Raw genomic sequence first — 26,281 nt, forward strand, 5'->3', positions numbered from 1 at the left:
GCCGTGGGGCCTGCTGACCTCGAGGCCGATCATGTGACCACCATGTTTTCAGACCCTTGATCATCGCTGAGTCCTGCTGGTCAGCCGCACAGTAGCACACAGGGGTGGCGGACTGGGCCGCCCCCTGGTTGCCATGGTTTCCAATTCCTGATCCAGGACCTCAGACTCGGGGTCCACAGTGGGGAGAGCAGGGTCCAGGCAGCATCATGCTCGGGTCCCACGAGAGCTGGGAGGAGGGAGCGGGAGGTTACCTACGTGTGAGGCACCTCTGTCCATGGTGCCAGTGTCCCTGCAGCGGACGGAGGACGCCAGGCCGGAAGCGGGCTGGCAGCTGGGCGCTCAGTCTCAGAGGTGGGCAGACGGAGGGGGCCCTGGACTGGGGTTTGGAAATCAGAGTTCGCGCCCTGTCCCCTGCAGACCACCTGCGTGACCATGGCGGGTGGCCGTGTCCCCCTGGGCTCCATGTACTCACCTGGGCCAGGACGGAGGCCTCCTCTCCGGGAGCCAGAGGATCGGGGTCCCCTGCCCCAGGGCGCCTCCAGTTCTTTGCTTGCTGACCCTTCTTTCCCCCTCTAGGGAGATCCCGGCATCAAGGGTGACAAAGGAGCTCCTGGTGGGAAGGGCCAGCCGGGGGACCCGGGCATCCCGGGCCACAAAGGCCACACGGGCCTGATGGGCCCCCAAGGCCCTCCTGGGGAGGGCGGGCCGGCCGGGCCCCCGGGGCCTCCGGGCCAGCCAGGATTCCCGGGCCTGAGGGTAAGGCTGCTGCTGGTGCCACAAACGCGGGCTCCTCGGGGCCGAGGGGGGCCAGGGAGGGTGTGGCCTTCAGCGAGGCAGGGGTGTACCCCATGTGGCATGAGGACTGTCCTCAGAGATGCTTCAGTGTCCCACGCCTGGGCCGCACTCTGCTCCTCTGAGAGCCCCACTCCAAGGCTGTGCGGTCACCTGTGGGGGGCTGGGGTGACGGGTGGGGGGGTCAGAGCCAGAGGACATGCGACTCCAGTCCATGCAGGCGGGCGGGGCTGCGGGCTGGTCCTGGGGGCGGGCAGGACCTCGCCAGGGGGAGATCCGGGGCCAGGCCCCCGGGTTGGTGCAGGAAGGAGCAGGCGGGCCAGCGCACCGAGTCCAGGCCACATAGGAAACGGGACGACTCTGCGGGCGCGACGAGGAGAGGGGAGGGAGTCCGGATGTGGGAAGGACCGGGCCAGGCAGACGTGGAGCGTGTGGTTCCTGTCGGGGTCTCAGAGCAGGAGTTCCCGGGGAGATGAATAACCTCCCTCCCTCCCTCCCTCCCAGGGCGAGTCTCCCTCCCTGGACACCCTGCGGCGGCTCATCCAGGAGGAAGTCGGGAAGCAGCTGGAGAGTGAGTCCCGCCTTTCCCGCGGCACGCAGGTGCGGGCGGGGCTCGACAGCGGGGAGCCGCCCGTCGTCTGTCCCTCAGCACTTGGCAGCCTCGCGTGGAAAGGCTGCGGAGAGCGGCTCCCGGAGCCATCCAGGTTGAGGCCGCCTGGCAGGCTCTGGCCAGCTCCCCGGCACGGACCCCTCTCCAGAGCTCCCGCGAGTGAGGCTCGATGTGCCTCTGCTTGGTTGCCTCTCGCACGGGCAGCTCACCACCTGCAGAGCCGGTTCTGCCGTGACCATGCCCTTTCCGTGCGTCAGTCCCCAAGCCTTGCAGCGGGTCGCCATGCTGTCCTGTCGGTCATCCCTCCTTCACGAAACCTCTGTTTTCACCCTCCGCAGCCAAACTCGCCTACCTCATGGCCCAGATGCCCCCGGCGCACGTGAAGACGTCTCCAGGCAGACCTGGGCCCCCGGGGCCCCCCGGGAAAGACGGGCTTCCAGGCCGAGCAGGCCCCATGGGGGAGCCGGGACGGCCCGGGCAGGGGGGTCTGGAAGGACCGTCCGGACCAGTTGGTCCCAAAGGTGAGTGAGGACCGGGGCGGGGATGGGAGGGGATGTGCTTCCAAGCATCCACAAGGCAGAGAAGGACCTCGGGGAGGCGCCCGCACCACTGAGGCGTGATGTATGCCATCCTCATTGCGGCGTGGCAGCCGGCACGTTGGCACCGTGTACTTTTCCCAGAGGATAAACGGTTTGCGGAGCTGACAGTTTTGCAAAATTCTGCTCCTGCCAGGAGGACTGAACCCACTGCCTTCCCCTGCCTTGTCCTCCTGCGTCTCCCCCGCTCCGGTGTCGGGCTCAATGAAACGCCCCCTGCCCTGTGAGAGCAGAACTGACTGAGGATCGAGAGATGGAACCTGCAGGCAGATGGCCACCAAACGCCAGCTTTGCCGCTGAATAAAGTGGCTGGAGCTGCAGCTAAAACGGCGGCAGACCCGCCCGCTCTCGGGCCCCAGGCCTTCCCTGGGCCTGGCGCTCTGGGCAGCAGGTCTCACCTGCAATGTAGCCTAGGGGGCAACCAGCGAGGAGGCGCTCGCTCCGCAGGCAGACAGACAGCCCTGCAGGCAGGCAGACAGACAGCCCTGCAGGCAGGCAGACAGACAGCCCTGCAGGCAGGCAGACAGACAGCCCTGCAGGCAGGCAGACAGACAGCCCTGCAGGCAGACAGACAGCCCTGCAGGCAGGCAGGCAGACAGCTTTGCAGGCAGACAGACAGCCCTGCAGGCAGACAGACAGCCCTCCAGGCAGGCAGACAGCCCCGAAGGCAGACAGACAGCCCTGCAGGCAGGCAGACAGCCCTGCAGGCAGGCAGACAGCCCTGCAGGCAGGCAGATGCGGGAGAGCGAGAGGAAGGACCGAAACCAAACTCGCCAACCTGATAACTGGCTCCTCCCCCTGGGAAGAATAATGGAGCGGGGACACCGTGTGGGGCGTGATTTCAGCTGCCACTTTGTGACTTGCGCTTAGGGCAGTGGATGCTCCTAGCCTCTTCCCCTCCCACGGCCTCTTTCCTTCTAGTCATTCATTCATTCATTCATTCATTCATTCCCTGTAACGTTCCCCCTCCGGAAAAGGCTTTCTGTTACATTTGTGTCCAAATCCCATCTCTTTTGGTTCATAAAACAAAATGCATGAAGTAAGTGTCCATTGGAAAACGTAAAACGTAGGAAAACATCAGACTGGGAGGCAGACTGAGCAGAGGTAGCAGTTCCATCGGGAGAGACTGGCCTCACCCTCCCCGGACTAGCTCGCTTCCCATGGGATTACTAAAGAAACACGTCACCAGCAGGGGGTACTGTAGAAACGACATAAGAAGGTGAACGATGAGAAGGAAATGAAGGGGGGCAGCTTCATCAGTCTGTACAGTGCTAACTCAGACGCGTCTCACATATCCGCGGGGGGCGGACCGGTCTCCTGACCCTCTGTGGTGCTGACCCCTCCGCTTTGGATCCGCGTGCTGTCCGTGCCGCGCCGCTCCTTCCGCTCAGCAGCTTCCCAGCTTCTCAGGAGGGGGAGGGGGGGCTGTGTCTTATGCACGTGCCACAGGCCCTGGGAGGCTGGCTTTGTTCCCTCTCGGAGGCTCCGGCAAAGGCTCTGAGGACGTGCAGTGTAGGCCTGCGCGAGTGGCTGCGCGGACGCGTGCGTCTACGGAGAGTGTGTGTGAGTGTGTGCATGTGGTTGCCTGCGTTTGCGTGAGTCTCCATGTGTGTATGAGTATGTACCTATTTCCTGATGTGTGTATGTGTCCGTGTGTGCATGTGACAGGTAGTGACGTGCTGGGGTCACCGTGTAAATGTGTGACTTGAGCATGCATTTAGGAGGGAGTGTCGGTTGTGTGTGCACCCATGTATATCTCCGAATGCGTGTATATGAAGGTGAGTGTGGAGAGTGTGTGAACAGGAATTAGGGCCCAGCTGTGGGTGGTCAGGTCCCTGAGGTCGCCCCCCCCCCCTACATGGGGGACCCTTCTCTGCGCTCGCCATGGTCTGTCTCTGCCTCTGAAGGTGTGTGTTCCCCTCACAGGTGAGCGAGGAGCCAAAGGTGACCCAGGAACGCCAGGTGTCGGCCTCCGAGGCGAGATGGGCCCCCCCGGAATCCCAGGTGGGCATGGCATCTGGGGCCTCTGGTGGGGACAGCGTCCATGGTGGCGGGTCCCTGCGGGGAAGGCTGGGGAGAAAGGGTGACCTTTAACTACAAGGTCACCGGACACTGATTTTCTGTCCCATCTGAAATGCCCGCTTCTGGACTTGCTAGGACAACGGTGGGACGTCCCTGGGCCCTTGGCTTGGGGTGAAATAAGCTGGGCCGTGCTGGGAGCCGCGTGCCCCTTCTCGCCGTCCCCAGCGCACGCCGGCTTCTTACGTGTGCTGAGGAACTTGCATAAAAACGCACTTTCAGTTGGTGTTTCCCAAATACCCTTGAACATGGAGCCTTGATTCTTTCCCTCTGCACCCCATCCTTACGTCTCAGCATATCTGGGGGGATGCTGGCCACTGGTGCTGCTTGTCCTAGGCTGGCCTGTTCCTGGGACCGGGCAAGTCCACCTCCCACCCCGCGGCTCCGTGGGAATGCGGCAGTTCCCGGTGCGGGGTGCAGGCAGGCAGTGGAAGGCGTGACACTCGTGGCTACCGAGCTCTGTGCACTGAGCTTTCTAGGTTTGATTCTAGTTCATATGGTGACCCGAGGTTGCTTCTGAATATTAAGCCCAGAGGTCATTTTAATTTTAGTGTGTGTGTGAGTGTGTGTGTGTGTGTGTGTGTGTGTGTGTATCTTGATTGTCTAAACGTCCTCAAGTGGCCACAATCGCTATTCTCCTCAGAGAAGACACCTACAAATGCATTATAACTACTTATTTTTGACTTCTTGCCTGCTTCTCAATAGCTTTAATGTTAATAGTATTTTTAAATAAGGCGATTCCAAATAAAGAAGGGGGAGTTGACTGGACAGATGAGGTTGGGGTAAGACTGGTCTTTAGAAGTTCTGAGCGGAAGGAATGAGTAAGCTGCTGGTCTCAGGACCTGGTCTAAGGCAGGGCTGTAGGTGACATATCGGCCACCAAAGTCCTCATGAATTTTAGTGTTCCTGAAATGTCTGAAGGTCTTTTTAAGGTAAGAATCTACTTTATTTTGTTTACGGGGGACTCAGAGTTCCTAACATGATTATTAAGACTTGAGAAGGAATCTCATTGCTAAGGTCAACTCTAGCCCTTAGCACCGAGCGTCCCAGTTGCCAAAGCAAAGGGGAGACAGGTTGATTATATATTGTATCGTGATGCTTAATAAGTGGAGGCAGGGAAGCGGGTCCTATTTTCTGGGTCATTCTGGTCTGTCCGTTGCTTACATTCTGTTTACGTCGTCTTCGCCCGTGGTTTGCGGAATAGGCTGATGTGGCCCCACTCTGCCGTTGCCCACGTGATAAAGCTTAGAAATTGCAGACAAGCTGGGTGTTGGAGAATGGGGTGTCACCAGGTGTCTGTAGGGACAGGTGAATCGGGCTGATGGCTAATGACAGGACTGGGTGTCCCACTCGCAGTCAGAAGCCCTCCCAGGAGCCTGTGAGAACGCAAAAGGCCGGGTTTCCCATTCGCCCCGGAATGGAGCACACGTTCCGTCCCTGGCCATCATCTGCCTCTGTCTGCTCCTCTCCGGTGGCACCCATCACTGTCCTAGTCCAGTCCAGGCAGCGCTTCCCCTGCACAGCTAGGTGCCCTGCGCCCTGGTGCCCACCGAGCCCGTCCCGGTCCCTCAGGGCACCGTGCCCAGTGCCCAGACCCGCTGCTCTCTGAGGGCATCTCCAGGGCGGCTCGTCCGGTGGGAGCACTGGGAACAGGGCTTGTTTGCTCCGGAGAAACCTGACCCCCTTCTGTTTGTTTTGCTCCTTGGCCAGGTCAGCCCGGGCAGCCCGGCTACGCCAAAGATGGGCTTCCTGGGGGCCCTGGCCCTCAGGGGGAGACTGGACCCGCCGGACACCCCGGCCCCCCGGGCCCGCCCGGCCCCCCCGGCCAGTGCGACCCCTCCCAGTGCGCCTACTTCGCCAGCCTTGCCGCCCGCCCGGGGAATGTGAAGGGCCCCTAGATGATTCCGGAAGGCCCGGGGACTGCGGTGGATTTCTGAAACTTGAACTCAGAGCCGAGGACGTCGGAGACCTTGAAACATTTCGGCCACCTGCTTTTTTCTTTCATCATTTGTTTTATTTTCTCGAGAGACCTCAGTGTTACTAAAACCAACAGATGCTGGCGGTCGGTCAGATTATTATTAATATTTTTATTAATTATTATTATTGCATTTGTTCATGCTTTCCAAGTTTTGCTCCCTTTCCTCTGAAGTGGAAACTTGATTTGGGGGCAGGAATCGAGTCGTAGTCCCGACAGCCGCTGACTGGCTGCTGCCCATGAAGGAACTCTGGTGCTGAAACGGCCAGACTCAGGCCAACATCCCCTCTTCGCCCAGAAGGGAACTGGAGAAGAATGAGTCAGAGCTTCTCTCCCGCGAGCGGAGGGCGCCAGGAACCTTCCCAGGGGGGACAGTGAAGCGGGAGGAACGAGTTTGCAGCTGTGATGGGGGTGCAGAGAGCGGGGGTCCGGCGGGGGCGAGCACCCCCCTCGCGGTTCCAGGCCTCTGCACGGCAGTGCCGCGGGGTCCGCAGTGGCTCGCGGGATCCTGTCTAGACTCGGATGGGGAGGCCGGTGTGGGGGGAGCAGGCCCTGCCCTTCGATGCGGATTTGGCATCTCAGCCACGGAAGGACCTGTCCGTGCAAGCTCTGTCCTGACTTCACTGACCTGCACTGGAAGGCAGGCGGCGGCCACTCCAGGCTCTCTCGAGGGGGCAGGTGGGCAGGTGCTGCCGGAGCTGGGATGTGTGTACCCCCGTCACCCCTGAACCGGCCTGGGTGTGTGTGTGTGCGTGAGTGTGTGCGTGACACGCTGGCCCGCACAGGTGCTCAATAAATCTGATTTCCTGTTCCTCGGTCCCCGTGACGATTCCTTTCTGACCCCCATGTCCGTCTCAGGTTCCTGTGGAAAGGAGAGAAGGTGGGGTTTCTGTCATCAGGCATCTGAGACCTAAAAACGCTCATCAAACAAAGCAGGACCTGCACAGACCCGCCCGCTCCCACAGCTGCTGCTCCCCAGGAGGGCGGGTCACAGCTCCCCTCCCCTCACCCTGAGGTCTCAGGTCAGGACGGTGAGGACGAGGTGGGCCCTGCTCTGGGAGGCGCACCTGCCAGGAGGCTGCACCCTGCTGACAGCTGACCTTGGGCTGCTTAGTAACCCAGACCCCTCGTGTCGCAGGCCAGGCTGTTGCTAGGGAGACATTTGTGAGGCATCTGGCCGGCCTCACCTTGGTCTCCTTCCCCAGGTCCCTGTGGTCCCGGCGGGCGGGGAGAATGGAGAAGGGGAGGTTTTCCTGGCCGGCTGTCACTCAGTGCTGCCTCCTTCTCCAGGGGGCGGAGCGAACAAGGACGGACAGAGACGGGGCTGAGGACCGGTGTCTATTCCCAGATGGATGCTCCCTCCTTTAAGCTCAGCAGACATGGCGCCAGGTGCTGGGGAGGGGGGCCAAGGTGACCCGGGCGCAGGGAGGGCACCGTCTGGCGAGTGGACTATAATTAACTCCACGCACTATTTCTGGACAAGGCACAGGGAGACAGGCTCGCTGGGACAGCGCCTTACGACGTCATGTCATTAGTGCCGTGAGAGAGAAAATCCGTGGCTGGCGTGGGCGACTCTACAGTAACAATAAAAATAATAGCATCTGCCCAGTGTAAACTATTACCTCTGAGCATCTTCCCCCCGAAAGTCCCCCTGGGTCCACCCTTCCCCAGAACTGAGGATTGTGGGAGACACTGAAGGCTACACTGTGCTGGAAGCAGAGTATCCAGTGAAGGGCAAAACAGGCAAGTTTCCTGTTTTCAAGAAACTTACAGCATCTTGTAAGGCACAGGTGAAATCCTATATAATAAAAGCTAATATGCAAATTGTCCCCTCGACCGGGAGTTCGACCAGTTTTACCAGGGGGTGGGGCTGTCCAGCCAACCACCCATGGCCCCTCCCCTAGGCTGACCCCACCTGATTGACCCCAATAGAGGCAGGCCAGCTGGACCCGACCCGTGCACGAATTTGTGCACTGGGCTTCTAGTTCTACATAAATGATTGCCAGCTCTCAGTGGATAGAGTGTCGGCCTGCGGACTGAAAGGTCCCAGGTTTGATTCGGGCCAAGGGCATGTACCTTGGTTACGGGCACATCCCCAGTAGGGGGTGTGCAGGAGGCAGCTGATTGATGTTTCTCTCTCATCGATGTTTCTAACTCTCTATCCCTCTCCCTTCCTCTCTGTAAAAATCAATAAAACATATTAAAAAACCTCGACCGACCTGGAGATTCTGTAAGAGGGGTGACTGGACTGCTCCCCAGCAGGCGGCCCCTCCCTCCTGGCTGAGCTGCTGGGAGCAGGAAATGGCTGTGGGGAAGGCGGCCTGGGGACCGGTCACACAGAGAAAGGAGAGGCGGCCCCTCGCCTCGCATTCCCGCTCCCAAACCTAACTGACCTGGAGCCAGCCGTGCACAGGCCCCAGATGGAGCGAGACGGGGTTCAGGCTGGTGAGGACCCTGCACGGAGCCGAGTCCTCGCAGCGGCAGGATGGCGCTGCACGTGGGACGGAAGCAGGAGGCTGTGGTGGCGGAAAATGGCACAAAGACCGAATCCGACTTCCACGCTGAAGAAAACCACTCTCAGTGGGAGGGGTCCTACCTCCACAGCTGTTTCCGTTAGGGAAAGTGACATGGGCTCGCGCTCCGGCCTCCGCCGTTATTTCCTCCCTGAACCAAAGCTGTGCGGAGTATAACATGGACCGTTATAATAACGCTACATCGAGAGGCGTTGCTGTGTGATATCAGTCTCACGGTTTTTTGTGTGTTTTGTTTTTTTTCCTTTTGAAAGTATCTCCAAGTTTATGCTCTTTAAATGCCTGTAGTTGTGGCCGTGGGAAAAGGGTAAGGGCCCAGGAGGCGGCGTTTTATTCTGTTTCTCTGGTTCTGCTACTGGTTGGAAGTGAACAAGATCTGGTCTTAAGTAGCCCTTCCTGCTGATGGCTTACGTCAGTCTTACACACAAGACCCGCCATGGTCTTCCTTCTGGAGGGGAGAGAAGGAAAGAGATTAATTCCCAAGCAGAAGCAGAAATGAATGGAAAACAGCTGAGGAATATCAAGAGGCAACTCAGTTCTTCTGGAAACAAAGAAACAAAACAGACAAGCAAAAGCATTCGGAGCACAGACCGGCCAGCAGGCCTTGAGGCTCCTGGCAACTTGCATCCGATTGTCACAAAGGAACAAAACCAAAGCGGAGTGGAGGGCGGGGCATGCTCAGCGAATCCATCACTTCTCGCTCATTAACAATGTGACGTGGATAAACACCAGGTGAAGTAATAAGCGAAGTCCATCACGCACAATAAACCGCTACTTGAATACGTGATGCCTCCTGAACCTGGCGGGTGCTGATTTTCTATAAATATCGAAACCTAATGATTGTCCCTGAGCTATTCATTAAACCTGGAAAGCCCATGAATAATGAATAGGAAATCCATTTGTTCATTAACTTGAGAAATGAAAAATCTCTCCCTCCCCGGTTACGTCTGATTAATTTGGCTCTGACACAAGTTAGCAGCTCTCTCAACGCCCCCCAGGCACTTTCTGAGGGGATGCACGCCCGTCCGCAGGCCTGCAGGGACCTGAAGGTGGGCGGGAATCGGGGCCCTTCCGCAGCACAACCCCAGAACCTGCCCGGCCCGCTGGTCACCACTGCTGCTCCCGGCAGCTGGAGCCTGAGCTAGGAGCACGGGCTTTTGTTTGGTGGGAGCTGACAGACTACGAAGAAGACATTTAATTTTTTGAGTCTTGGTTTCTTCGTCTATTATAAACAGAAAGAAAAGAAAAAATAACAGCATATTGTTTTTCTGTAGCTTCTATAACAAGTTCCCTCAAATTTAGTGGCTTAAACCAACTCAAGTTTATCTTACATTTCTATAGGTGGAAAGTCATACCCAGGTCTCCAGGGGCTCAAGTCAAAGAGTCAGCAGGCTGCCTTTTTTTTTTCTTTCTTTGCTTTGCTTTTTTTCTGGAAGCTCTAGAGGAACATTAATTTCCTTGCCCTTTGCAGCTTTTCAAATCTGCCAACACTCCTTGGCTCGTGGCCCCTTCCAACATCATCGAAGCCAGCAGCTTCTCCCACCTCCTTTCCATGGTGATCTCTCTGATGCTCACTCTCCCTGTTTGAAGGTCGGCTTGTTAACAGCCACGATTCCACGTGCAATCTGAATTTCCCGTTGGCCATGCAGTCTTTACAGAGTCACAGGGTCCAGGGAGCAGGATGCGGCCACCTTGGGGGCTATTGTGCTACCCACCACACCTTGCAGGATCGCTCTAAGGGCCACGTGAGATGCTGAGGGTCATCTGTCTTGTACAGTGTCTGCTGCACAATAAGGGATTGATACATTGCAGCAGTCCTTGCTGTTTATTGCTTCATCTTCACAACTAACTTGGGAAGCAGACTGGGCAGGTGTGATGATCCCCATTTGACAGAATACTTTGATGCTGCCCGGCTGGCATAGCTCAGTAATTGAGCATCGACCTATGAACCAGGAGGTCACGGTTCGATTCCCGGTCAGGGCACCTGCCCAGGTTGCGGGCTCAATCCCCAGTGGGGAGCGTGCAGGAGGCAGCCCATCCATGATTTTCTCTCATCATTGATATTTTTGTCTTTCTCTCCCTCTCTGAAATTAATAAAAATATATATTTTTTTTAAAAAGAATACTTTGAAGCTCAGAGAGCTGAGGCATTGCCCCAGGCCACCAGCTAGCCAGCAGCTGGAGCAGGGACCCTTCTTCAGCTCCGTCTCAATAAACCTTGGCTTAGGATTCGGGGACAGTTTTGAATGACAAAGCAGTTTCTGGCTTGAAAAAGCAATCACAACAAAGCCCAATGGTGCCTCTCGCTGGGCCGTGCCAAAGCTCTAATGGAAGGTATTAGTCAAATTGGAAACGGGCTGCTGTCCTTAGCCACAGAGAAAACCCTATTTCACGCCCCGGTGGAAAGCAGCCCCGTTCTCCCAGAGCCCTGCCCCCTTCCTGCAGTCTCAGGGCCCTCACCCCCATCCCCTGGGCGCTCCCTACTGACCCCGCCCAGGGCGTGAGGCTTGAACCTGGGAGGCCCACAGGGAGTGTCAACCCCCCCACGTGCTGCCCCATAGTGACCGCAGATTCTTGGACGGCTCGGGCCCCTTGGTGATGCTCGCAGCCCGGCGGTGGAATGGGTGTGCTGACAGGAGGGTGGGCAGAGGCACCTGTACTAGAGTGGACCCTGGAGTGAGAAAAGAAGACAAAACCGAGGACTTTTCCATCAAGCACCATCGAGGAAGCTGAGCCCTGAGGACATGGAGATGTTGGGACTGTGTGTCAGCCCTTGATGGGCTCCCAGGCCAGTGGGCGAACAGATATGGACAGAGTCTGCCAACACTCGTTGGCTCATGGCCCCTTCCAGCATCATCAAAGCCAGCAGCTTCAGGTGGTGTCCTTCTCACACATCCCTGAGCGTGCAGCTGACCCTGCATGACCACACCGGACCAGCCCTCGGCTCTTGCTTGGCCGGGGAGGAGCGGGGAAGGCAGGAGAGCGCTGGCTGAACACTCCATCTTAGTGTCATTCGCCAGAAACCAACTACGTCATCGGAGTGTCCACACTCCTGGTGTCGGAGCTGGTGGCCACAGTGAGGACCGCAATCCCGGGTGCACGTGATGGCTGGTGCGAGGTTGCCCACCACCTTCTAGAACTGACCACGCCCAGGAGAGCAGGGCCTTCTCTGTCGTGTTCTGTGGAGTCTCAGTGTGCAGAGCTGCGCCTGGCGTGCGGTGGACACTCCATCAATAGTCCTCGGCGAGGGCCAACTGAGCCACGTTTGCAAACAATAGAAGGCTGAGCTAATGCGAAGGATTGTGTAAACGTTGGGAAAGAGAACTGGACTTGCTCAGACATTCCCTCCATCATTACAGAGGCCAGCGGGAGGCAGGAACGCCGTCATGGTGGCGATGAAGGAAAAGGGGCGTGTTTGCAGGCGAGGACAAGCACGCTCCCACACCGACGGAAGGAGAACTAACTTGCAGAGACAGATGAACAAACATAAAATGCCGAGTCTCACGCACCCTATTTCCACTGCCGGGTAAGAGAGCCTATTCTGCGGTCTCTCGTTAAAACCTGTCACATAAAGAGGGAACTCGGAGCGTGAAGGAAACCTACTGCAACGTTAATGGAGTGTGTCTCCGGCCGGGAGGTGATTTCATTTCCCTCTTCCGCTTTGGCGTCATTTCCAAACCCTTGTGAATGAGCATCTATGACTTGTGGAATGGAGCACATCACGAGCCCATTCACTCCCCGCGATGCTTCTTATTACGCTGCGCGCAGCGCCAGTTCTCCTCGTGGTCTCCGGCTGGGCCTTCTCACGCTGACTCGTGGTCCTCGCCTTGGCGCTCTCGCGTGACTCCTGGTTCTCGGCTTGGTGCTCTCGCGTGACTCACGGTCCCTGGCTGGGCGCTCTCGCGTGACTCCTGGTTTTCAGCTTGGTGCACTCACGTGACTCCTGGTCCCTGGCTTGGCGTTCTCGCGTGATTCCCGGTCCCTGGCTTGGTCTTCTCGCGTGACTCCCGGTTCCTGGCTTGGCGCTCTCGCATGACTCCTGGTTCTCGGTTTGGCGCGCTTGCGCTGACATGGTCCTGGGCTCGGCGCTCTGGCGCTGCTTCATGAAAACCGGACCGTCTTCACCGGGAGAAGAACTGCTTCCTGCGCGGCCTGGGCGCGCTCAGCCGGCCGCCGATCCCGGTGCCGGTCCCTGTGGGACTCGTGTTCCGCGTCTCACCTCGTGGGGTCACAGCCCTCCTGGGGGGCGGGCTGGCTGTGAACCCCACAGTAACTCACTGCTGTGGGCTTCCTCGTGCCCCGGCCCCGCCAGGCAGCACTTACCGCAATGCCGGCGGCAGCCGTGTGTACACGAGGGACGGACCCATCGATGCTCGCAGGAGGTAAGTGACAGCCCTCAGCTATCGGGAAGGACGGGGTTTGTCTCATTCGTGTTTTCCTTCCTTCCTTCACTCACCCACGCCCTCACACAGCCCTGGGCAATGACTGGGAAGGCCTAGGCCCTGAACGCAGAGGGCCTCGCTGCCATTACAGGGGGACGTGCTAGCCCGAAGGCGGCGGAGAGGAGAGCCCTCGGTCCAGGCTGCTGCTATTCCAGAGCGTTTACCTAAACCAGGTTTCATGTCTCCCCGTCACAGCCCGACCTAAGACTTTTCAGTGTAGTTACTCCATTGATTGCTGTTTTACTTGTCACAGAATGGAGCTCAATCCTCTCTCTTCCCCGTGCCCGCCCCCCCCCCCCCCACACACACACACACACGCGCGCGCACACACGCATCTGGCCAGAGCTGCTCTCCAAGGCCTTCTCTTTCATTTTTATTTCCCCTTCTGAAGCCACGTTCCCTGTGACCCGGCTTGGCTCCAGCGCACCGCCTCGCTCTGCACACCTGTGATCTTTATTAAAAACACACCAGGCAGTGCCGCCCACCTGCTCAGCATCTTCCAAGGACTTCCCAGGACCCTGGGAACAAGACTCCCAGGTCTCTCACGCCGGGGCGTATGAACACCACGGGGTGTCGGGCTGGCTCTGTGTCTGTCCAAATGGCCACACTGCCTTGCACGCCACTGAAAACGTGGCAGAGATTTCCCCGGAATGTGTCCTAAGCAGACAGACACGTGCCATGTACCTTCATGTCTCTGGCTACACAACCCACTGGAGAGGATTGTGAGATGAGCCGCCAGCAGACGGCGTGGCCTCGGGGAGACAGCCCCCTTGTAGAGCCTGCCGACACGCGCCTGTTCCCCCGTTAGCCCTATTAGTGAGATGATTGTGTCCACTTCCCCCTTCGGTCACTGTGTAAACACCGCGTGACTCCCCAAGGCTTTTGAAGGGACGCTGAACCACGAACCCCTGAGCAGAGAGCGGACCAGCCATTTATCCCGAGACACAGAAGCGCTGGCGGTAAACGGTGCCATTTCAGCCAAACCCAGGGCCTCAGTTTCCATTCACAGAGCCAAGCAGCTTAACTGAAAAGCATGACGGGCAAATGGAGACAGAGGGCGTCACAGGCAGGAGCCCGACTGGGAAGACTGGCAGGGAGTTGAGTTTCCTAACTGTGTGTTCAAAATCAGCTTGTCCTTTCTCAGCAGATGAAGGGGCCCTGTGGCCGACTGATGCCCCTGCCAAGCCGGAGGCACCGCCCCGGTGGGTATGGGAGAAGCCCTGGCCCTTTGCCCTGGCCCTCGGAGCGCCTCCCACCAGGGGTGTGTTCAGAAGCCAATTGTCCAGTACTTAGAAATCAGCAAAGATTTATTCCCGGTGTTCTGTTCTTTCGGATGCCGTTGTAAACGGGGTTCTTTCTTAATTTCTCTTTCTGGGAGGTTGTTATTTTGCATAAAAATGCAACCCATTTCCAGACATTGATTTTGGATCCCGTAGCGTCACTGAATTCATTTATTAGTTCTAATAGATTCCTGGTGGCGTCTGTAGGGATTTCCGTGTATCACGTTGTTTGCAAATAGGGACAGTTTTGCTTTCCCCTTTTCTGTTGGGATGCGTTTCCTTTCCTTGTATGGTTATCGCAGACGAACTTCTAATGCCACGTTGAATCCAGGAGGTGAGAGAGGAAATGACACCTGCTTTAAGTTAAGTGGGCAGGAAACGTCACCGTCAGCGCCCATGGGTGCTTCATTCTGGAAACGGCATCTTTTCCTCATCCCCGTAGGCAGCCTTTCCCTGTGGAGTTGTGTGGATTGTGCTGTAAAACTGTGCTTCAGGCTCGTGGACTTCGAGCTTCATCGTGGGCTGGGCTATCTCCCTGAAGACAGTAAACTCTCAACAGTGTGCGCATACAGCAGGTGCTCACTAACGAGTGGAGGACTTGAACGTGACATTGCCCATCCCCTCAGCTGAGGAGCAGGCCTCTGGTTTTCTAAAGGAAGCATTGGAACAGCCGGTCATGCGGCTTCACATCCGTCCCACGCGCCCCACGGAGAGGCTACGAACGACATGCCAATTAAACGGTTGATGCAGCAAATATATAACTTTTATATTCATAAAGCAATCATCTATCATTAAGATTTCTTCTCCTTTTAAATGAGAGGGTCCTTTCTGTGGGAAGTGAGCAAATTGCTTTCACAGCGGCGGGGACGGGCCGCATTTTCTTTTCGGCGTTGACATCCTAATCGGAGCCTCCGTGCTTCCCAGGACACGTTCATGTGCAGACTGTGGCTTTCAGGGCGGGCGGGTTTCTGCAAAAGGAAGCGGGCCAGCGAGAGACTGCGTGGGTGATGGACATCGCGGGTCTCCACGAGGCGAGGGACTTTCTACACCTGTTGGTTCTTTTGTTGCTTAAACGACTCTAAAAAGCAGGCAGTGCTAACCAGGGTCATGGTCACCACTGACAGATGCTGATGCTGTCACCTGAGGCCACAAAGCCAGCGGGGGGCACGTCTGTGTCAGTGAGCAGGGGGGAGAGAGGTGGGAATGGGGGTCCTTGTTAGGGCTGCGCCTCTCAGGGTCCCTGAGCTGGACTTCTCTTCTCCGTGTGCATGAGGGGGCTGCCCAGCACCTGAGGCACGGGCTCTGGGACCTGAGAAAGGCTGGGTTCAGGTGAGTTATCACTGCCTCACAGCCCCTGCTGCGGAGACCCTCGCCTGGCGATCTTCCCACTGTTTCTCAGCGCAGAGTCTGACTCAGGAGTCATGCCAGGCATTGTCCAGCGGGCCTCTGGCCCTCACTTCTGCTCCCTCTCACTCCTGCTCTGCTCCTGGCTGCCGCCCCGTGAAGCCGGCACTGCGCCCTGTTGATTTTGTGATGGGCACTTGGGTCTCGATGTGAAGGAAGGACCACACCACAGCCCCCACCTCCTCCCTCTGCATTTCAGATTCCCTACCTCCCTCGGCTTCATTATAACCTAAGGGTCTCAGGAAGTGAGGCCAACATCGTGGGATAAATGATTTGTCCTGGTGTAGATGGGTGGAAGGATGGAGGGAGGGAGGGAGGGAGGGGTGGAAGGAAGGAAGGATGGATGGGTGGGTGAGTGGGTGGATGGATGGATGGAAGGATGGATGGATGGATGGATGGATGGATGGATAGAAGGAAGGATGGATGCATGGAAGAATGGATGGATGGGTGGACGGATGGTTATTGAAATATACAAAGGCCTAGAATTAAAAATTTTGGGTCATTTGAATCAAAGTGATTTTTAAAGTGTTAAACAACATTTCCTTTTACCTGATGACATAAAAAATAATGTCTTATAGGCTCTTTAGAAAATGTAGCAAAACACAGTGAAAAGAATTAAAATCCCCTCTCAGAACCTATCTTGGTTTTGTATACTTTTAGGATATTATACTTTTTCTACTAATTTTATACCAAAATCGATCACACACCATAAAACTCTTATAAAAATCTATGTTTTCATTTAAGAGAACACTTTATTTTAAAATACATTCAGAGCATGACTTTATCATGGATTAATAGCTTGTCAACTTTCATTTTATTCGACCACTCTCCCCTGTTGTTACACATTAAACGATTTCCCTGGAGTCAGTGTTCCTGAGAACAGTGCCGGGGGGACATCCATGTGCTGCAGGAGAGAGGCTGGCTGAGAACTCCAGGTCGGCTCAGGGCAAGAAAACCTCAGGGGGGCTCTCCCCACCTGCGGCGGCGTTAGGACCACGGACGCCTTGAGAAGGTGACAGGGCTGTTGCATGCATTTGGTCTCTCCTGACTTATCTTGACATCCAGCAGTTTGCCCAGGAGAGCAGATCTAAGGCTGTGTGCACACGTATGTGTGTGTGCGCGCACGCACACACACACACACGTGCACGCGCATGCGCCTGTGTGGTGTGAGGCTTTAGTTCTGATAAAGAAAAGCTGACCAATGACAGTGGTTCCAATGAAGAAGCATATCAGAACGAATGAGCTCTGGTACATAAATGCAGGAGCGAGCAGGGACCGGATGCTGACAAGAGATCGATGGTCTGAGACAGGCGAGGTGCCCTGTGTGTCTGGGGTGTAGACCGCGTGGCCCAGGAGGTGACGTGTGAGTCAGAGTTCCAGCTGCCCCGGCTGTCATGCTGAGCAGCTGGGACTTGACTGCATCCCAGGGCAGTCACCTTCCTGATAATTACCAGCATTTGTAATGCAGGTCGCCGTGTATAGAGCGCTTCCTTAACCTTCCTGGTTCTCCCAGCCGTGCCCTGGAAGGACTTGTCACGGGTCGCACAGCCAGTGAGTGACAAAGGCCCATCTTCTGGAACCTCTTTGACTGCCCCTGGCCCATGGAGTTGCCCTCTGGCAGGCTTCCTGTAGTCCTCATTGACCTGTTTACAGATCGTGTCCCCCCGCAAGCACCCTGAGCTCTCCTGAGCTCTCTGCACCTACCGCAGTGCGGGGACACAGTGCACACTCTCTGTACGATACAGGATTAAACAAATACACGGATGTAGTATTTCCTCCAGTCTTCCCCAGGCTGAAACACACTGAAACCCACCTGCCGGATCTTTATCCATCCGTCCTCCCAGACCTGAAACCCCACCCCGTCACCCATCATGCCCAGCGTGTATCTGCCTTCTGAGGTGCTGGCTCTGCTGGAGTGTGAGGTAGAGGGCGGTCGGGGTGCACGCGCCCCAGATGCAGGGACCATATACTGCAACCCAGATCATCTTAGCCAGGGGTCCTCAAACTTTTTAAATGGGGGGCCAGTTCACTGTCCCTCAGACCGTTGGAGGGGAGTTGGAGAGTGCGGCGCACATTCCACACATGCGCACTGTGGGCCCGGGATGAGTAGGCTGCTAAGCAGGACAGGCAACAGCAGCAAAAACACCCGGTGGGCTGGATAAATGTCCTTGGCGGGCCGCATGCGGCCCGCGTGCCGTAGTTTGAGGACCCCTGGAGCTATGGGGGACCTTTGCGCACATTTTATGCAATCCCCGCTGGGATGGCACTCCATCTCTCTGAGCATGCGCTCTCCATCTAGAGATACTGTTAGAACTCCCTCATCCATTTTGACAGTGAGCGTTACATTACACCATGTATGTAAATTCCTTAGCACTCGGCAGTGCAGACAGTAAGGAGAACATAAAGGCAGACTCAGGTGCAGTAGGTTCTCCAAGGCTCTGGCTCCATTGTCTCTCACCTCGAAGTCCCATGTCTCTAGGATTGACTTAACCTTAACCCAACCCAAACCCGGACACCCCACCACGACAAGCATACACTCAGACCAGTTCTTTCTGATCCAGCAGGTGCTTCTCCGTTTCCTCCTACCCTCCCACTCCTTATCTACACTTCATTCTTATTTTTATTTTTTAAATATATTTTTATTGATTTCAGAGAGGAAGGGAGAGGGTGAGAGAGATAGAAACATCAATGAGAGAAAATCACCGATCAGCTGCCACCTGCATGCCACCCACCGGGGATGGAGTCCCCAGTTCTCTCTCTTCCAGTCCATCACGATCCAGCTCTTCAGCCAACATTGTGTAATAACCCGAATTCATAGCCGCCCCCCCCCCCCCCAGTGCCTTTCATTCTAGGCCTGCGAGAACCCCTCTAGAATCCCAACCTGGCTCTGTGACCTGCCCTATGGGGTCACATCAGGCCAGACCAGCTTCCTCCCGCCTGTTCTCCTTCTCCTCCATCAGTTCTCCCACCCTGATTCTACCTCTTCCCCCCCCAGGCTGGCTGGCCCACGTGCTCCCTCCCGGAGGAAACCAAGGCCATTGGCAAGAGTTAGTTCTTCGTGCTTCCAGGCTCTGTCACCTTCAGAGATGCCGTCTTTCCTACATCCCGTCTCGGGGGCCAGAGTGGCTCCTGGGGTCTGTCTACTCCACTGGGCATTGGGCTTGCCTCTTCTGACCCCCAGGTCCCCTCCACACCCTTCCCTTCCTCTCCTTTACCTCCATCTCACCCTCTAAGCTTCTTTCCGTTTACAAACAGGCTTGATCCTGAAAAAGCAAGTCTCGTCCCTCCCTGGGCTTCCTCTGGTAACCCTTCCACTTAGCGGCCCAATCAGTCAGTGCCCTCTTCCCTCAAAGAAAAGGTTACCCCTTCTCCCCGCCCAGGATTTCCAGGTAAATATTAAAACAAACACATGTTAATATTATAACAAACATTCCCAAGAAGTGAAAAACGGGAGAAGGCACCTTGCTTCCCAGAGGGTGGTGTAACCTTGATTTTTCGACCAAGCAAGGTTGTTAAAATTAATATTGGAACCTCTTTAATGGGCACCGTGTAACAATGCTGAGTGAAACTCTGGCAGCCTGCAGAGAACAGGAGACAGAGAGGGAACATTGTGACCGGCAGGGCCTATTCCAGGAATGTAGATGTGCAGCAGCTTTATGTGACGCATTAATGTCATGGATTCCATTAGCAGAAGTGGAAGGTCACTCCCTGATCTGAATAGACAGAAGACATTTCAATAAAATCTCAAGAACCATTTATTATTGAAAAACGTTAGTAACATAAGTGCAAAAGACAACTTCCTTAAACAGGTAACTAGTAAATGTCCACGGATAAAACAGTGGGACCGTGTGCACGACATTGAGCTGTCAGAAAGCCTTCTCCCTCCAAAGGTCGGCGGGCTGCACACTCCCATTTCTTCAATTCCCTACTCTGCAGGGAGGGGCTCAGCCAGAAACCTGACGTGGGAGATGAACCATCTATACTAAAATAGAGTAAGATGCAAATTGACCATACCTCTGCTATACCCACCAGCCAATCAGGAGTGAGTATGCAAATTAACTCAATAAAGCTAGCAGGTTAATTTGCATACACAGGTGCCGAGTGGCTGAGGGTGAGGCTGGCTGCTCCGGGCCTCTGGGCAGCGTGGAAAGGCAGAAAGGTGGCTCTGGGCCGGAGTGAAGGCAGTGCCGGCAGCCAGGGCAAGGAAGGCCCATTCTTGCATGAATCTTCGTGGATCGGGTCTCTAGTTTGTATAAAACATGTAAAGGGAGAATTACAATTACCACCATTCGCAGATAACACAGCTTTCTCTGTAAGAAACCAACAGACTACAGACAAATTATTTTAATTCATAAGAGATTATAGGAGTGTGGCCAACCAAAAACAATGCCATAGTCTATTGCATTTCTACCTGCCCAGGGTTAGAAAGTGTGATTTTCCAAAGGACACATTTAAACTAGTCACAGATCTACACATGGTATCTAGGTCAAAACCTAGTATAATATTTGCAAGTAGTTTAAATTTAAAAATGAGCCCTAGCCAGTGTCGGCCTGCAGACCAAAGGGTCCCAGGTTTGATTCTGGTCAAGGGCACGTACCTTGGCTGCAGTCTCCTTCCTGGCCCAGGCCCTGGTCGGTTCATACAGGAGGCAACCAATCCATGTGTTTCTCTCACATTCATGTTCCTCTCTGTCTTTTCCTCTCTCTTCCACTCTCCCTAAAAATCAATGGAGAAATATTCTCGGGCAAGGATTAACAACAACAACAAAAAAGATTAAAAAATTGTATTGCATTAGAAGACCGAAATGGATGTGTAGTCATTTTCCTAAATATGTCAGTCATTTCCAAAGTGTTATATGGATTCAGTGCAATTCCAGTGGAACTTAACAGAGCCTCGTCTAACATTTACATGAAGAAAGAAATCATAGTCCCATTCCTTGCAGACTCTGACCGTCTCATCTCCTGTTGTCCAGAGTAGCTCATGTATGAATAAGGAGACGACCCAGGTGTGTGCCGTCATCCTGCCAGACGGCAGAGTTTAGTGTAAAACTGTTGGGTTACAATCAGTGGCAAATTGTTGGTAAGAAGGAGAAAAACTGCATCCATGGAGCAAATAGGGAGAGAGCCAGCCCCTGCGCATGGGAAACTTCGTCTGAGGATTCCTGGGGAGAGTGGCCAGGACAGGGCATGCTGCTAGGGAACTGGATGGGAGACTTAATGGTAAAAAGCAAAGAACGTAAGAAATAACGTAGGTGAGGATCTTCATGACCTCAGGACAGAGAACAGTGTGCTGAAGAGCACAGAAAAGAGCCAAGATAAAGACAAACTAGGTCAACATACGTTAATACAAGAAGACGTCACGCACGTGTGGATACACAAGAGCCACCTGCTGTGAGAAGATGTTTGAACACAAAACTGGAGAAGTGCTATGAATCCGTCAGGAATCCCTTCACACCTACCGGAAAAGGGAAGTGATCCACTGACAGCCAGCAAACAGCAAGCATTTCGGGCACAGGAGACACGAATGGCCAGTGAATGTATACAGACATCTGAACAGTGTTGGCCATGGGAAAAGCTCAAGTTCAAACCAGCATGTTCAGTCCGTCCAAATGGCCAAGTCTCAGTCTGACCTTACCAGCTGTTAGAGAGGCAGCCGTGGGACCTTGTGTCCTTTGCTGAAATGAGTATAAGATGATGAAAGAATTTTGAGAAGTAGCATGCTGCTCCCCAATACATCGGAGCATGGGTGCACTCTGTACGTAAGCAATTGCCCTCCTGCACAGAGAGAAAAGCTGGCACAGGTGTACCAGGAGAGGCACACGGGGGCATTCCTGAATATTCATGAGCTCATGCATATTCATAATTGCCTTATAGGAAATAGCACGCAAGCGCACAGACACACAGGGGAAATGACCCACATATCCCTCAAGAGTAGGATTTCTTAAGTGAGTCCCACTTTATATTTTAGAAATTTTTTCCAATTATAGTTTACATTCAATATGATTCTGTGTCAGTATCAGATGTACAGCCAAGTGATGAGAAAGTCATGGCCTTCACAGAGAGGTCTGCGCTTGCTTTACGTCCCCTCCTAGCCCCACACAGAGCTATCACTATGTTACTGACTCCATTCCCCATCCTGTAATCCTCATCTCTGCTGTCCTGCAACTGCCAATCTGTGCTGCTTGATCCCTTCACCTTTTTCACCCAGCCCCCAACTCCCCAACCCTGTCCCCTCTTTATTCTTAAATGAAATATTATGCAGCCATGAAAATGAATGAATGTACCCGAACCCACATGACTGACTCTCAAGAACATGATGAGAAAAAATATATAGGTCTCAGAAGAATGCATGTAATTTAGCTCCTATCACGAAAATAAGGAGTGCATATGAAGAGATACATACATATGTTAACTACAGGAAAGCATGGGACTTAATGACATAGAATTCAGAGCACTGTCCACAGGTGAGGAAGAACCAGGGGATCGGGTCAGGCAGGGACACACTTGCCCCCTAAGAGTGCCTTTCCTTCAACTGTTTACATAGGGTGTGCCCAGCTTAATTTTGTATTGTTATTTTTTTATTTTTATTATTTTTTTACGGGAATCGAACCTGGGACCTTTCAGTCTGCAGGCCGAAGCTCTATCCACTGAGCCAAACCGGTTTTGGCTGTATTGTTATTTTTTATGAACATGTATGTTTATACTGTGTGTGTAGTATTTATGCATATATAATATATAATTTTATGTTTGATCTATTTCACAATAAAAAAGCCCTTAAAACAATAGACAATACATTCACTTCAGCGAGAAAACATTGATACCCAATAAGAGAAATGTATTTGAGCTATGTTTTGTGTTGAACTTGTGTTTTTTAATGCGAGACACAGAGATGTGGAGGAAACGGGGTGCAGGTCCGGTGTCCCCGAAACTGTCACAATTAGAAGGGACGACCTTTTTGCTCCACTTGCAAATCCTTTCCATGATAGAGATGAAGAACGAGGCTCCGAGGGTCAAAGGGATTTCTCAAGGTCACTGCGCTCCGGAGAGCAGACTGTTCTAGAGGCGCGGCCGGTGCAAGGCTCCTGACTGTTATTCTGTGGAGGTAACGGCCTGGCCACTGAGCCTTCCACGTCCCTTACAGGAGCCTGAGCAGGAAGGTGAGCTGGAAGGGACTGTGTTCAAGGGGACAGGAGTCTGGGAGGCATGCTGGACCCCCCACACACACTTGGGGCATTTAATTCCCAGCACATCCCACGGGGGTCGCCGTTCAGATCCTATTCCTCAGAGGAGGAAAGGAGTCTCGCAGAGAAGGGGTCTGGATCCTGCCCGTGATGAATTCTTCCCTCTGCAGTTCACCGAGGAGGGCCTGGAATGGGCCGGGCACTTGGGCTGGGAGAAGTGAGAACACGCTGGCCAACTCCCACGGCCGTGCCCTTTGTAACAGGAAGAACTTGTCCCCGAGGCACCACTGCAGTCGTTTAAGTTAATGGTTCACAAATTAAAATGACAGAGATGAGTTTTACGTACGTATATCCCTTCTCGAGTGAAATATAGTGCCGTTCTTTCCAACTCGGGAAGGCATTTGTTAATGTCATGGGACTATCAGCTCGATGGTCTCTTCCCCCAAAGTCGCTGCTGACATTCTGAAAGGCGCAGGTGATTTGTTACCCACGGCTTTTTCTCGGTAGTAAGTCTAGCGTTTCTCAGCAGCAAAGCAAGGAACACCATTAAGTGGAACACGGAAGCATGAAGCCTGTGCCCGAGATTTCATCCGTTGTCTGTTACACGCATCTTTCTTGCTACTTCTTGGGGGGTGTTGGAGGGGTCATCGCGAGGATGTGACCCTGGGGTGACCGGTGAGCTGGCCCCGGGCGATAGGGGGCTCCCTGCCCCTCCTGTCCTTGGAACATACACTGCCCACCGTTCCCACAGCGGGAGCTTTTTCCAAGGACGCAGCCGTGAGAGGAATGTCGTGTTGAGACGCTCTGGACAGTGACGTGACTGCGCCCCGGTAAGGCTGCTACATACATTTGGAAGATGCTGGAGGTTGGGTGCAGAAATCTACTCGTCTTGCCATATCCCAAGACTAGCCTCGGAGTCCCCTCACTTCTCAACCCGCCACCCACCCACGTGGAGGGCCTGCCTCTGTCTGAGATTTCTCCCTGCGTCTGGTCTGGGGCCAGCTGCAGATTTCACCCAGGAAACTCCGCGTTTGTGAACCAACCGAGCGGAAGCCACGTGACCATTGCTTAGTGTTGGACCTTGGCTCGCCTCCTTGTAGGCTGGAGAAGTTCTGTTAGCTAGCCGTGCCTCAGCTCCCTCACCTGGGGAAATCAGACAATAATAGCTCCCATCTCCTGGGGCAGTCCTGGGAACTGGGGGTGTGGTTTTGGGGTGGTTATCTAGTGGTTTGGGAATCTGTGTCTCTGTATGTTACAGAGTCAGCTACTCAGTGCTGTGTACACCGATAAACTCAGACCCAGTGGCATCAACATGAGGTTTTGGGGCCTCATCACTGGCTGCTGGGGGTCAGGCAGGTCCCACCATGAGCTTCCTCGGCAACTTGGAGAGACAGAAAGTAGAACCGATGAACACAGCACCCCAAACTCCTTTTCTATTTCTCCGACTCATCCCAACATTCAAACCTAGCATTAGCTCCCGCCTGTGGAGCCCTCCCTCGGCATGAGGCACGGTCCTGGGTTCGAATCCCTTTACATCCATGTAAGTTCTAATTCATGTGAACTTCACCACCAACCTACGGGATGTGGTTTATCATCAGCCGTGCTTTCCAGGCGGGAGCCTGAGGTACAGTTCAGTCACGGGGTACCGAGGAGCAGAGGAGCAAGCCGAGCCTCGAGGCCAGGCACGCTGCGGGCACTGCCTTCTGTGGGCAGGCAGTGACGTCCTCTCGGGCACCTGGCTCCCCCAGGTGTCCTAAAACGAAGGGGCCTCCCAGGGTCCGAGGGGAGGCTCTTCCCCATCCCCCTGGTCACGTGGGACATGTGGAGCCTCTAAGCATTTCCTGACAGTTGCTCCTTGTTGCCACAGGATGTCAGCATTGAAGCCCGCCTTCTGCAGGACACCAGGAAATGCCTGACTCCTCACCCACCCCGAGCAGACCGCCCCTGCGGCCCCCAGAGCTAGACTCGGCCAGAAGGATCCCAGGCTTAGCTGTATCGCTCAGTGCTCAGCTCTTTAAAAGGGGGTGTCACCTTCCAGCTGCCCCAGAACCCTGTCCCCGCTGCTCACCTCTGAGCATGAAGGTAAGATGACACCTTATCTGTAGACACCGTGCTGACTCGCGGCCCCTCTTGTGGGACCCCGTGGTAGATGACTGCGAACGCTATTCCCGCGGCGGACCTGGCGGAGGTGGTGGTTAATTGTATGAGCGGAGAGGAGGGTGGAGAGGGGGAGACGGACCAGGAAGCCTCGGGTGACGTGGGTTTCTGACACGTGTGGTCCATGGATGGCCGGTCATTTCCTGGGAAAGCAGGTGACCCTGGAGGGTTATGTCTGTCTTCCAGTCGGTGGTGCCCGCCCTGGGCAGAGGCCGGGCCTTTCCCTCCCGGACCCCCCACAGCCCTCTTGGGGTTCAGAGCCACACCTTGTGGGGCTGAGAATGTGCCAGTTCTGCGCAGGGCACTGCACGGGGCCTGTGCGTCAGGAGGGCACAGGGGGAGGTAACCTCTGGCCCTAGAGGGCATCGCTCCAGCCGGATGACTGATGGGTGCCATGTTGGCCACCACAGGCGGTGACTGTCGCCATGGGGAGGACCCCTGGGCCCTGACACAGAATCACGCCCCACGGCTCCCTAGTGCTGCATGGGTGCTCCTGGACCCTGAGGCGCTGCTCCTGTCTCTGTCCCTCCTTGTCTCGTCACCCCCAGTCCCTGAGCAGCAGGGTCTGAAGAGGAAGAGTTCCCAGTAAGGAGTCATAATGCTATGTCGCCACAGAGGCTCGGCAGGGCTGGGAGAGGAGGTCTTGGGAATGCCGGGGACGGGTTGCGTGTTTCATTTGAGGTTATCTCCGGGTTCATTAAGATTCTAGACACAGCTCAGCTGGCATGGCTCAGTGGTTGAGTGTCAACTTATGAACCAGGAGGTCATGGTTCAATTCCCGCTCAGGGCACATGCCCAGGCTGGGGGCTGGATCCCCAGTAGAGGGCATGCAGGAGGCAGCTGATCAGTGATTCTCTCTCATCCTTGATGTTTCTCTCTCTCTCCCTCTCCTTTTCTCTGAAATCAATAAAAATGTATTTTAAAAATTCTAGACACAGATGGCAAAACATTGTCCATATGTATGTGTATAATTTATTTTTGGTTCAAAAATGAAGAAAAGTTTCATAAAAGTGGACATTGAAAGTCACTCCCATCCATTGGAAGTCTCACTTGCCCATCCAGCTCCGCACCAACCCACCTGCGTGGCTGATCCCCACTTGGCAGGTGCCTCGCGCGGCCTGCAGTGCGCACATTTATGCCGATGCGAGCAAATCCAAACGCACCGCTGCCCCCGCCTTCTTTCACGAGAGCCCCCTTCTTGTAAATGCTGTTCTGCACTTGGCTTTTCCACTGAAC

At 54.9% G+C, this 26,281-nt stretch overlaps 1 protein-coding gene across 1 annotated transcript in view; it reads left to right on the plus strand.

The window, feature by feature from the left end:
• COL22A1 (collagen type XXII alpha 1 chain) overlaps positions 1 to 5,975 on the plus strand; it is a gene marked incomplete at both ends in the record, with an annotated part of 114,080 nt that extends 108,105 nt beyond the window's left edge. Inside the window, 5 exons of the mRNA XM_079796295.1 lie at positions 577 to 756; positions 1,297 to 1,363; positions 1,741 to 1,923; positions 3,925 to 4,002; positions 5,788 to 5,975. Coding sequence (XP_079652421.1) covers positions 577 to 756; positions 1,297 to 1,363; positions 1,741 to 1,923; positions 3,925 to 4,002; positions 5,788 to 5,975 — 696 coding nt within the window. The remainder of the gene's footprint in view (positions 1 to 576; positions 757 to 1,296; positions 1,364 to 1,740; positions 1,924 to 3,924; positions 4,003 to 5,787) is intronic.
• Between the last annotated feature and the right edge of the window lie 20,306 nt (positions 5,976 to 26,281).

This window comes from Cnephaeus nilssonii (assembly GCF_951640355.1).
Source record: "Cnephaeus nilssonii genome assembly, chromosome: 18".
NCBI lineage: Eukaryota > Metazoa > Chordata > Mammalia > Chiroptera > Vespertilionidae > Cnephaeus > Cnephaeus nilssonii.